The sequence below is a fragment of the Spermophilus citellus genome (assembly GCF_964194105.1).
Source record: "Spermophilus citellus genome assembly, chromosome: 5".
In the NCBI taxonomy this organism is placed as follows: Eukaryota; Metazoa; Chordata; class Mammalia; order Rodentia; family Sciuridae; genus Spermophilus; species Spermophilus citellus.
In genome coordinates, this window is record NC_138186.1 from 175152295 (window position 1) to 175165608 (window position 13314).

At 42.5% G+C, this 13314-nt stretch overlaps 1 protein-coding gene across 1 annotated transcript; it reads right to left on the reverse strand.

Moving 5' to 3' along the window:
* Positions 1-584: 584 nt before the first annotated feature.
* On the reverse strand, positions 585-13314 carry PSMB1 (proteasome 20S subunit beta 1). The gene is made up of 6 exons (XM_081296601.1): positions 13148-13314; positions 9807-9914; positions 8255-8336; positions 6617-6746; positions 1736-1842; positions 585-885 (listed from the first exon to the last, which is right to left on the reverse strand). Exons 1-6 carry the CDS (start codon positions 13255-13257, stop codon positions 700-702), a joined length of 723 nt encoding a protein of 240 aa, XP_081152727.1. The 5' UTR covers positions 13258-13314; the 3' UTR covers positions 585-699.

The following is a 13314-nucleotide window of genomic DNA, read 5'->3' on the forward strand; positions in this document are numbered from 1 at the left end:
TTGGGATTATTATTTAAAGTTTTTATAATTATTAGCCAAATAGTTATTTAATAAGATCTGGGGTTAAAAAAAAAATTATCCCAGATTTCTGGCTAAAGCCCACGTGAAAGGCTTCTCACTTTTACAATTTTTAAGAAATTCTGGTTCAAGATTTTTTTTTTTTTTTTTTACAGCACAGCCTTTTCAGATTGCCTGCTTGATAGTTCCAGGCATGAAAATTTTAAGCTATATCACTTATATACATTGAAGTTTTAATAAAACCCTGATAAATAACATCCCTTCTGGGTAGTTTAAAGATCCCTACAGGGGCTGGGGATGTAGCCTAGAGGTAGAGTGCTTGCCTTGCATGCATGAGGACTTGGGGTCAATCCCCAGCACTCCAAAAAAAAAAAAAAAAAAGTGTCTTAAAAGTTCCTTCAGGTGAGTGGGTAAACTAAATAAACACCAAGAGCCCAGTTCCTAAGATAAGCTAGCCAATAAGAGAGATTTCTCCAAATTCCTTGCTGATGAATATGAGGGAAAATTCAGCAACACCTCTGGATGACAGGCAATTGTGGGGAGAATGAAGAAAATGAAAGAAGAAATTCTACTTTCTAAATCTGTCTCCTTAGATAAAGCACATTTTAACAGAACAGGTACTTTAGGGTTCTTTCACAATAAAACGACCTTGCCCAACAGCCCCCAGGGACAGCCCAATCATCAGTCCTTCCGAAGGGGAACAGTCTCCTCCCGGATTCCCTCTTTGGTCACAATGCAGATCCTGAGGGCATCCCCGGTGTATACATCCCTCTCAGCTGCAGAAATGAAGACATCTTTCACCAGCCTCATGGCTCTGTCCAAAGACAATGGCACATGCTCCACGTTCTGCATGTTCTTGAAACCAACCTGGAAGGACAGGAGGCTGGCATGAGTGTCCTGTGATGATAAAGGCCAAAGGAAGGTTCCAGCCTCCCCCCAGTACTCTCTCAGGTCTGTAGATTCATAATAAAAATATCACCCTAGAATGCCCTTCACACCAAGAACTGCCAGTCTTGGATGAATCACACACACCAGAAACCTGGGATGAACTCACTGGCAAAGCTTCCATTCTTGAGAAGCTAAATCAAGCAAGGTAGAGACAGGTAAGCAGAGGAAGAGACAGTGTCATAACTAAGAAGAAAATGGACCAGGACCAATTTCTACAGCCACCAACTAGGTCCACTAGAAGAAGGCAGCAGCAGAGTACCCAAGAAGTCAAGTGCTAAAGGACACACTGCAGGCTGAGAGCACCAGGCATTCCTGACTGTGGGGGAGGTACACAGGAAGAGTGTGTGGTTTTAGGGAAAAGCAGTGTCCAGTGGTGGGAAATGAGGCAGACAAGCAAGAAGCAAAGGCATGGCCAAACAAATCATACTTGACAAGTGAACTAGGGAACGAACACTGGAGGCAGAAGGGGGACTGGAAAGTAAATTCAGAAATGTAGGTTTGAATCTTGGCAGCTATGATGGTGGAGACAAATGAAAAACATCCCTGGAAGTTAGAACCAGAAAAGTGAAGGGGTAAAAAAGCATTTTCATGACCTCAGGAGGGCACAGACCAACTGCTGCAGAGGTCAGACCCCAGAGAGCTGGCAGAACAGACACGGCATGGTTTCGGCAGGGCAACCAACCAGATGAACTCAGCAGCTCCTTAGGAAAAGGAAGAGCACTAAGAGGGAGGTGCTGCATCTGGCCACAGCCAGACACAGGCTCCTTACCTGGTTGTCGAGCAGGGGCTGCAGCATAGCACTTGCTGAGCCTCCAGCCTTGAAGGAGTCTCTCTGGTAGGAGCCTACTGGGTCAAAGCTGTACACAGCTCCCTTTCCTTAAAGAAGAAAACAGTCTCCATAAGGACGGCACCCAATCACCACCCAGACCACGGTAAAAATGAAAATAAATCCAGTCAAAACATGATGTGAAATGCACCACCAACTCGGTTAACTTCAGCCAATGACCAGAACACATTCACTGCTGTGCCGGTGACACCAGCAGAAAGCATGGTCAGAGCAAGAGACCCAACCCTAGGCTCAGACACTGCAGGCAACCTACTTACTAGACACTTGACATGATCTGCAAGGTCACGCTGCTGGTATCAACCTATGGCCCCAACATGCAGTGGGATGCAGATGCATCGGCTAATAGGTTATAGGGTCTGCTCTAATTTCTGACCAAATCCCTAATATTTATAAATAGTATAGTTTTTATAATATTTCTAACTTGTATAGTTTGGCATTGACCTGACAGTTGAAAATTTTTCCAGTGGTAAATGCATGAGTGATCATAAGGAATACTTGCTGTGTTTGAAGCATAAAACCAATCCTTCATAAAGGAGGAATTTCAGAAAAACATAAATGACACATGTAAAATATTAGGGTTGCCCAAACTATAACAACTTGAATTACTAGAATGATAAAAAATAGCTTCTTTGGCTGGGGTTGTAGCTCAGTGGTACAGCACTTGCTTAGCATGTACAAGGCACTGGGTTCAATCCTCAGCGTCACATAAAAATAAATAAATAAAATAAAAGGATTATGTTCCTGTACAACTAAAAAAAACTTAAAAAAAAAAAAAAAGAACAGCTTCTTTGCTGGGCACAGTGGCACGTGCCTGCAATCCCAGCAGCTCAGCAGGCAAGGCAGACCACTAGTTCAAAGCCAGCCTCAGTAATTTAGCAAGGCCCTAAGCAACTTAGTGAGATACTACCTCAAAAAATGAAAAAATAAAAATAAAAAGGGAGTGGGGTGGGGTAGAGAGAAGGCCTGGGGACATGGCTCATTGGTTAAGTGCCTCTGGGTTTAATTCCTGGTTGCTTCCCCAACAGAATAGCGAGAAGCTAAGAAAAACAGAATCTGAATCCACTTCCTCGCAACATGACAGAGACTTGTGGGACAATGAGGATGTGCCTGGCAGACTCCACTGAAGCAGATGTAAATGATGCCCTCTCTGGCCTAAGAACCTCCTGGTGTGAAAGCACACACAAGAGGACTCAGTCATGACTCCTTGTAAACAAGAAAGACACCTCTATATCACCCAAGAGCACAAAACTTGTCAGTAGAAAGAGCAAACCCTGGAGCCAGCCCCGCCCCTCAATATCCCAATATGGCCTGCTCAGGCCATGTTTCAGTGATCAAAAACATTAATATCTGCTATCACCCCAGAGAGGTTATGAGGTTAATACACTCAAAATACTTAGGTAGTTTCCAGTGCACACATGTTCACTATATACCTTGTTACTACTACTCAGCAGCCCTGGAAGAAGACTTACATGTATGTAACGGGACTATGGAAGACGGGACAATACAGAATGAATTGAGCTGGGTAACATGTACAAGACAATCCTGTTCTTTAAAACATAAGAAAACTTATGCATATCTGGAGTCAATACATCCAATGTATGGTTACAGGAAAATACAGGTTGGACATCCTTCATCCAAAATGCTTAGGACAAAACGAAAAAGAAGAATCCCCTGATCTGGTAATTCAACAATGAGAAATTTTAAAGGTATACAAAAGCTGGAAGAATAAATAGCAAACTGTATTTGATTATCTTTTGAGTGTGGGATTGAAGGTAAACAACAAAAATGCTTCTCTATTGTTTGAGTTTTTAAAGAAAGAACACGTCACTCTGTAATTTTTGAAAAAGCTTTTTTTTTTAAAAAAAATTATGGATGTGAAACATCATGGATCATTCAGAAGGCATGCCTAAGACTGCATGTAACTGACTGGAACAACACATGACACTAGAACTGGAGTACTCCAGCATCACCCAGTAGATGTGGGGTAGGGAAAATCTTCTTACCATGTGTGCACAACTGCCACTGTTATCTTTGTGTACTTTTTCTATTGCAGAAATATGAAGACTGAATTTTATGCTGGACAAGACAACATGAAGTCCCCCAAGAGAATCTAGGGAAGTGTCTTTGAGAAAGCAAAGGTCCACTAACCTCAGCCTATCAAGAAGGAATGGAAAAGAGGCATAAAGGCAAAAGAAAACCATATCTCGTACAAGCTGAGTGGCCACAAGCAAAATGAGACACAAAAGCTTTCCCTGAGGGTGGAACTAAGTTCAGAAAACTAGAAAGAACAGATCTGAGGAAAGCAAAGGAAAGGGTGAGATCTGCCATAAACAGACTTCAAGAGGCCCCTAGAGAAAGCAAGAGACACTGGCAACATCTGTGCAGGGGCATAAAGTTTGACTGTGAAGCACTTTCCCTCAACAAAATTCAAAAAGCTCTATGATTTTCAAATAAATAAAGTAATCAAAATAAAGACAGATAAGTAAGTCCTTGAGAGATACAGATAAGTTTTGGCTTTCCTAACCAGGCAGGAAATGCTTAAGACTAACAGATTAACTAAGAACGTACATAAAATCAAGCTTTCACATTCCCTGCTGGTAGAAGTGAACTGTACATCCTTTCTAGAGGACTGGGCAGTAATGAAAACAAAATGAAAAAGAAGAATCCCCCGATCTGGTAATTCAACAATGAGGAATTTTTTTCTGGAGGAGAAAAGCACAATTAGAGAAATACACAGAGGTATATTTTTTACAAGGATGTTTCTCATGTTGTTTACAGGAAGGAAAGCTGAACAACCTGAATGCCTGTGGAGGACAGTGAGGCACACCAAAGTACAGCCTCATAGCACGGAATCAGATGCTAAGAGTCCTTATCTGGAGTCATCAGCTTAAAACTACATTATATATCCAATGCATGGTTATAGGAAAATACAGGTTGGACATCCCTCATCCAAAATGCTTAGGACCAGAAGAATTTCAGATTTTTAAATTTTGGAATATTTATATATACAATATAAGGTATCTTGGGATTTGGACCCAAATCTTAATGTGAAAATCACTTACGTTTCATACACATAGCCAAAAGGTAATTTCATAAAGTATTTTAGATAATTTCATTCATGGAACAGTTTTGCGGTGTGGATTTTCCCACCTATGGTGCTAGTCAAGTTTTGAATTACAGAGCATTTGAGGCTTCAGAGTAGAGATTCTCAACCTATACTACTGTCTTACTCATGCGCAACTACATGAGTGTATAAGCACGTATTTATTGTTCTCACTACAGAAAAACTAAGGTTCCTTTCTGGGGAAAATGTTTAGAAAGCATGGCAGGAACAAAGAGACTAAAGGCACAGACTCAGGTAAAGCAGATGCAGAAGGGCAGCTGCTCACCTCGTCAACAGGAAGCACTGCCTCCAGGTCGCCTCTTAGAAGGCAGGAAGGCTCTGGACTCAGGGCACCAGGCTCAGAGCAGAAAGGGTTCAGGAAGGAATGAAAATAGAAGAAACAAATAGAAAGCTGACAGAAAAGAGCAGACCTCTAGCTTTCTTCCCCTCTGAGGCCTTGAAGGTAGGCACCCAGCATTAAGCAACCTTCATCCAAAGGGGTGCAGGTCACCTAAGTACCCAGCTGAAGCCAGCTGGTGAGCGACACCAAGACCTTCTGGTATACCACTCTGAAAGACAAATGGTCACCCAGAAATAAAAAAAAATCTGAAGGAAGGCTCTGCTACAGAGACAGGCAAGGAAAATAAAAGCACACAAAAAACAATCTAATGAAATGCAAACAATACAAGAAAATTTCAAATTAAGTACAAAATAAATAATACAAGGATTGAAAAAAAAAAGCCATTAAACAGGGAAAAGTGCTTAGAAATTGAAGACACCAGAAACAAAAGTAATAGAGTGAAAAACTAAAGTTGTATGCTGGCCATACAGCTCAGTGGTAGTGTACTTGCTTAGCATGTGTGAGACCCTGGGTTCCTTCCCAGCATTGCAAAAAAAAAAAAAAAAAAAAAAAAAAAAAAAACCAATAAATAAATTTGAGAAAAACTAAAAAATATCAGATTCTGAAAGCAAAATCTCAAAAAAAGGCCACTCTGATTTTTTTCCTAGAAATATCTGGGAGATGCATGCCACCCAAATAAGGAAATAAACAAAAAGGAAAGCCCAGGATCCAGCCTCTAATTGGTGGCATGCATCTGTCCTGGGAGACTGTGTTTTTGGAAGCAAATGATATCAAAATCGTAACTGGTAGAAAATAGCAGCACCATGTGGGGTAAAGCAGCTGTGGACCAAAGACAGATGGAAATGTCAGGTGAAACATTTTCTCAGACATTGCCTCTTCTTCTGATAGAAAACCAAAGAGGTGTTTCAGAAAGGTTCTCAGAACACTGAGAAAGTATAGACAGTAAGTACCCCAAATGACTTTGAAGATATCACTTTACAAAAACTTTTTGAGTCAACTACTAAATATGTCAATAATTCCTTGTGATCACTTATGATCACATGTAGGTCAAGATCCCATAGGCCATATTTTTCTCTAAGAGATAAAAATGCAAAATTACTAACTTTACGGTATGCAAGACTCCCAGGAAAGAGCAAAATAACTGACTGCTAATGTGCACCACATGCAGTACTTGCTATGTGCCTTCTGATGTCATTGATCCCTCTTAGCTTGAGATCCTTCTCATGACCAAAACATGAATTGCTGGGTTAGAGGGAGTTTACGGCTCCTTTCCACTCCAAGCAGAAAGGGACACATCTGGGAACCATGCCCCCTCCCTTGCCAGAAAGCAAGGCTCTACCTTCTTCATCAAGTCCACCGATGATGTTGTAGACATAGTATGGGAAGAAGCGCCTTGAGTACAGGATGGTAGACAGCATCGCAGCAATGGCCCCCGTTGTCATGGCCTTATTATTGGAATGCTTGTACATCTGCAGGATTTGGCAAAAACAGAAGGCATATGAAGGTGGAGCCTGCAAGTCTCTTTCACATCAAACACAACAATACCTACGTCAAGTGGTACTCTGTTAGATCCTTAAAATCTCAAGGGAACAAATGCTAAGCTTGCCTTCCACTCTCTGGCCCTGTAAGAGGGCACATGAGGTAACCTAGGAAAGCCTTCCAAATCCACACCTCCCCTTCACTGTGAACCTAGACCAGGGGCCATCAAAACCTAGCAAAGGCCAAATTTCAGCCCACTGCCCGTCTCTGCGAATATAGCTATGGTGGAACACAGCCACATTCACTCATCACATACTATCTCCAGCTGTCTTTTCAGGACAACAGCAGAGTGGGGCAGCTGTGACAGAGGCCAAACAGCCCATGAGGCTGAAAACGCTCGTCATCTGGCCTGCCACAGATCAGTCTGCTGACCCACATCAGAGCCAGATGTGGCCCCCATCTCTGCAAACACCTGTGAGAACAGGAGACAAAGGGCAGATCCTTAGTTTGCAAGATTCCAGTACAGAGAGTGGTCTCGCTCCTCGCAGCATCCCCAGTGGAGAACACAAGTAAAAAACAGGCTCCTAGGATAATATAGTGTTTTCATAATCCTAGATTTGTCAGACTCTTGGGAATCCAGAATAACTCAACAGAAATTCTGCAAAACTCACAAATATAAAATGGGTTTAGGTTGACTTAATTTTTGTCAATCATATAGCACCACTAAAGAGAAACCCAACACTATAAACCCAAACCATGACTTTCAAAATATAGAAAAATAAAAAGCTATGTAAAATACACATTAACAATCGCTGTAGATACCTGCTAACATATCTGAAACCTTGAACATAAGGTCCTAAAAAGCACAAACAACTGATGAACAGTGAAATCATTTCTATCCAGCCCAAGTCAGTGCCAGTGAAGCCAATATACACCTGCCTAGTGATGGTGTCACAACTGGTGTGCAATCAGCCTCAACTAATGGTCACAACAAGCAAAGCCATGTGACCACCTTGTTGGCACTTTCCTGTCATACCACCCCCTACCCCTGGTGGCCACCACTGAAGCCTGTCAGGTGATGGGCTATAGCTCCCACCCTCACTCCTGGTCTATTCCTTCCTCTTCCTGCTCATGTGTCTGTACACTAAGGTCAACAGCTGACAGTGCTTCAAACCAAGTGCCTGCTAACACATTCTGGGGCACCTCCTGCCCCAGACTAATTTATTTTGTTTTACAGGGAAAAGTTTCCTACGAGCCCCTCTAAGGCTACCTGGAGAAAGAACTTCTCATGGTACAGAGATATCAGCATGTGAAGGAGCTGCTGGTTCACAATGAGACCTCAACAAACCTGGTCAGCAGGATCACTTCACTTCTAGGATACAATGTTTTGCCTGTTAAATTCATGCTTCCCCAGCTGTTCTAAGTTATATTGCAGGCCTAAGAATCTAATGGATTGTTTCTAATTTTCAATGGTGTAGACAAGTACAAAAGTACCTACCTTCAGTCTTGCTTCAATAATCTTTGTCAGGGTAAGGCAGTCTCCATGAAAACCGCTACATCCAATGACTGTTTTGTCTGTTCTGTAAAAAGCACGTTTCAGCAAGGATGGTTAAAATCTGATGGTGTTATATCATTCTCTATCTCCATGTCTTGTGTATTTATTAAGACAAAGGAGAAAAGGGTGCTCACTTCAGGAGCACACTCATCACAACAGATGCTACCCAGGTGACAAAACTCACACTGGATGGTGTCTATATAGCCAAGTTTAAAGCTTTCTTTTTAACATTTACTACTCTCAAACTCTGAAAGGTACATCTTAGAAGAGGAAAGCACTGGCAGAAAAGAAAGCAGCATCCAAGGGCAGAAGGGACTGGGACAATGCTTCTTAGGTTAAGATGTGGGCCATGCTCAAACCAGGAAACAAGAAGGCGTTGTCATCTTCCTCACCTGCTCCCCACAGCACCACAAGGGCCTGTACAAAGGGCCCAGAAGGACCCACACCTTATCTGTCTCATTCCCACTCCAATTCATGCTTAGTAAACTGTGACTCAATTTGGGATTAACAAGGATTCATAGCATTTCCCAAATGGTCAAATACATACCGCAGCTAATCAGCAAGACGCACTTCTGTGATATATACAGACAGTTCTATTTTGGTATATATAGCTTCATTTCATACATTTTAGGAAGAGAATTTTTCAGCCCATTAAAACTTTAAGTTATTCAAGGAAAAATAAACTAGGAAAATTTAAGAACACTTAGTAGATATGGTGCTATGGTTTAGATGTTTGTCCCTTCCAAAATGTGCTGAGGTTTAACTGCCACTGCGATGGCATGTTTCGGGTAGAGCCCTCATGAACAGACTAATGCTGTGCACCCCTTTGTCTCTGTCCTTCTGCCATGTTATGACACAGTACAGAGACCCTGGCCAGATGCTGTTCCCCCAAGGCTGGAATTCCCAGCACTATGAGCCAAAACATTTCTATTCGCATAAGTGGACTTACACAAATGATTAGAGGCATAGAAAGAAATGTTAACAAAATGCTCAAGGTAAGATCCTGGGGATGGCATATTGGTGTTCATTATGAAATTCCTTTGTTGAATAAAAGTGCTTGAATTTTTAATAGTGAGATGCTAGGATAAAAACACATAGGTTACCAAAAGCAGCGTGGGTACTCAGATATAGCAAGTATCAAGAACTCTGCAATGAATTTAGAAAATGCTTAGAAAATTGTTCTTTAGAGAAAATACAAGATAAGCTCTCAAGGCAGCGTAAAAACTCACTAAACAAACTGCTTAACCGGTGGAATCTTTTGCAGCATTATGTCATCACAAAGACATCATGAAATATGTCCTTAGAAACATTTACTTATGGGCTGGGGATGTGGCTCAAGCGGTAGCGTGCTCGCCTGGCATGCGTGCGGCCTGGGTTCGATCCTCAGCACCACATACCAACAAAGATGTTGTGTCCGCCGAGAACTAAAAAATAAATATTAAAAAATTCTCTCTCTCAAAAAAAAAAAAAAAGAAAGAAAGAAACATTTACTTACAACTTGTAACATTTGGGGCTGTCCCGAGTGTGAATAGAAAAGCCTTCACTGAGCCGAGTGTCAGAAGCAACAATCGAAAAGTCTTCACCAGCGATTGCCAATACAGTACTGAGGAAACAAAGAGAAAATTAATGCTTCAGGGTGGTAACCCTACCTTTCCTAATGGAAGAATGCTCCACAGGACATATTTGGATGTGAACAAAAATAGGATTCCAATGGAAGAGGAAAGACTGGCTGTAAATGTCTTGGGAAAAAACCCTAATCATCCCAAATTCAAGCAAAGGCTCCCTGACAGGAATAAATGAGAAAGCCACTGAATTATCATCATCATCAAATCAGAAACCTTACTAATGCAAGGTTGTAGTTTAAAAACCCTGACATTATAAAATGATGAAACGAGGACCAGGAATAGATAGCGGCACAACAATACAACCTCAGTTCAGCAGAAGGGAGCAGTGCATCTTCATGTGCCAAGAGTATCTAATGTCTTGCACACAGCAGACACTTGGGTACTTGCTGATGAGTGGACAGAGAGCAAATTTCCCCTAAGATGCTTAAAGCACAAACTCCAAAAGCAGACCTGGATCCTAATTCTGACTCTCCAACTTAGCAGATACAAGGCTGCTGGGTATGTTATTTAGCTTCTCAAGGCCCCAATTTCCGTTTTTACAGCAGAGCTATAAGTCAGTTGTAAAGCCCTTATAACAGTGACTATGCAGCACTGCTCCTCTACTCGATGTGAGCTATGACTGCATTGGCATATGCTTGAATGAGAGTAAGATGACTAAGCACCTGGGTTCTGGAATTACTGGAGGCAGAGACCTTCACTTGTCACCCAATACTTCTGGAACCGTAGACAAATTCTCCAGGTTCAAGTTAATGACAACAGCAGTGCCTGTGTTACAGGGTATCTTTGAGAATTAAATGACAACAATCCACACTGAACACCTAGGGTTGAGGATGTAGCTCAGTGGTAGAGTGCTTGTGAGCATGTGCAAGACCCAGTAGTGCCAAAAAATAAAAATAAAAATAAAAAGTCACAGCACCTAGCATAGTGCCTTCCAGAATACAGTACTCGGAAAACTTGAGGTCCTATTTTACTGAGTAAGGTTTTCACTAAAGTTTCAAAGTAGAAAAGGATGCATTCCAGGGATTAGCAAGCAAAGGGAAACAGCTAATAGTTACATAGTACATGAAAACAACCATTCAGGTGGCCATTTTAGTGCAAGAGAGTGGAGAGACATATTCCTGCATGATGGACAGGGATCCTGCTGTGGAAGGACCCAAATGTCAAGCTAAAGATTTATGAATTTATAAAAAAAAAATTTTGAATTTTAGCAAGGTACTGTGAAGATTATCTGAGCAAGAATGAAAAAAGTTCAATTTGCACAAAAGGGTTTGATGATTACTCTGACAACACCACAATGTAAAACGGGACAGAAACATGCTCCAGAACAAGTAATGCAATGGGAGGGAAGCAGGGTAAAGAGGAGAAAAGGGGATGCACCCCAAACAACACACACACACACAATGGACTGAAATGCAGAGCTGGAAAAACCCATTATGACATCCATGATTTTACAGAAGCAGAATAATGACATAACTATGCCGCACGTCTAAAGGAGGTGATGTGGTTAAAAAGAATAATTAGCTTGTTTTGCTTACTCTCCTCAGATGGTGAGAATAGAAAAATCAAGGCATAAATGTTTTACAGGAAAACTACAACAACAACAACAAACAAACAGAATTGAGGAACTTATGAGAAGTAGAACTGGAGAAAAAGTCTTGGGAATTATACTCCCAGGTATGGGACATGTGACTGCTAAGGACAGACTTGGAGGCTAAAAATTAATAGAAATAAACCTCATTTTGTAGAAGAACAGGCTGCCTGAAAGCCAGCCGCAATACATGCTAAAGATTGAGAATGGGTGACAATGTAATAATCAAAAGATTATAAATCTTAGAAGAGTAATAGCTTTAATTGGATTACAAGTTAAACTGGATGACAAGGGGTAAAAAAGTGAATGAGAACTGAAATTCTATTATCAAGAATTTATGCAGGGAGCAGTGGCACATGCCTGTAATCCCAGCGGCTCAGGAGGTTGAGGCAGAAGAATCCCCAAGTTCAAGTCCAGCCTCAGCAATTTAACAAGGCTAAGCAACTTGGCAAGAGCCTGACTCTAAATGGGAGGGGGGGGGGAAGGCTGGTGTGTAGAGTACAAAAAAAAAACAAAAAAAGAATTATAACAGTTTTATGAAATGGGTCTGACAATCCACTTTATAATATGAATCATCACATGACATGTTAATGAGTGCAATGGAAAAGTAAACAAACCCAGTGATGACAGAATTCTGAATTCAAGTCCTGACTTAATTCACACAAGGTCTTTAACTTCCAAGAGCCTCACCGGGCTAAATATCATCTAATATTTACTGATCCTGAGAACTGAATATGATCATTGCTGGTACGTCACAAAATGTCTTTGATTCTCCCCAGAAATACTAAGTAGCTAAGGAACAAAAATAAATTTAAGTTCAAGAAATGAAAAGGTAGCCAGGCACCTATAATCCCAGTGGCTCAGGAGGCTGAGGCATGAGGACCCCAAGTTCAAAGCCAGCTTCAGCAACCAGGGAGGCGCTAAGCAAACTCAGGGAGACCCTCTCTAAATAAAATACAAAATAGGGTAGGGATGTGGCTCTGTGGTCGAGCCCCCCCCCCCCCCCCCCGCAACCGAGTTCAATCCCTGGCAGCGCCCCCCACCAAAAGAAAAAAAAAAAAAAAAGAAACGAAGAGGTACCCAAAGACCACATTGCTCTTCAGTAGCATGACCAAAACTAAAACTGATTCTTCACGGTCTTAACACACTCTGACATTCAATATTTCAATTTAATTAAGGACCTGATTGGTATTTTGTTTTTTTCTAAAGACCCATCCGCACGCCTGTCATCCCAGCGACTACGGAGACTAGGGCAGGAGGATCCAAAGTTCGAGGCCAGCCTGGGCAACTTAGCAGATATACCAAAAAATAAACAGGGCTGGGGGTGTGGCTCAGCTGTAGAGCTCCCGGGTCCAGGGCCCAGCGGCAAAACCAAACCGAGAACCGTGGTCAGTGAGAAATGGCTGATACACTCGAGGCGGCGTCAATTTACAGCGATCGGCCGTCAAGAAACCCACTCCCACCAAGGAAAGGACTGCTTAAGACCCAGAGGGCATTCCGACAGCACCAGGCCCCGAGCGCGGCACGAGAGCACACGTAGCTTTCCCCGATCCCGGGCCAAGAGCCAGAGCTCCGCCGCGCGCCCTCAGGCCCACCGCTCCCGCCGCCGCCGCCGGGCGTTACCCTCCGTTGAAGGCGTAGGGCGAGAAGCGCAGCCGCCAGGGACCCGCGGCGCCCAGCGCCTCCATCTCCGGCTGCCCGCCGCAACCCCAGGATGAGACTGCGGACGACATCGCGCGGCACGGCTAGTGCTGTCTCACGACGAGATGGCGGCCCGGCCGGAAGTCGCG

Coding starts and splice junctions, on each gene's coding strand:
- PSMB1 (XM_081296601.1), bottom strand. CDS start 13,257: ATGTCGTCCGCAGTCTCATCCTGGGGTTGCGGCGGGCAGCCGGAGATG. Junction 9,915..13,147: donor CCCTACGCCTTCAACGGAGG/GTAACGCCCGGC, acceptor TTGTTTCCTCAG/TACTGTATTGGCAATCGCTG. Junction 6,747..8,254: donor TTATTGAAGCAAGACTGAAG/GTAGGTACTTTT, acceptor CAAATCCTGCAG/ATGTACAAGCATTCCAATAA.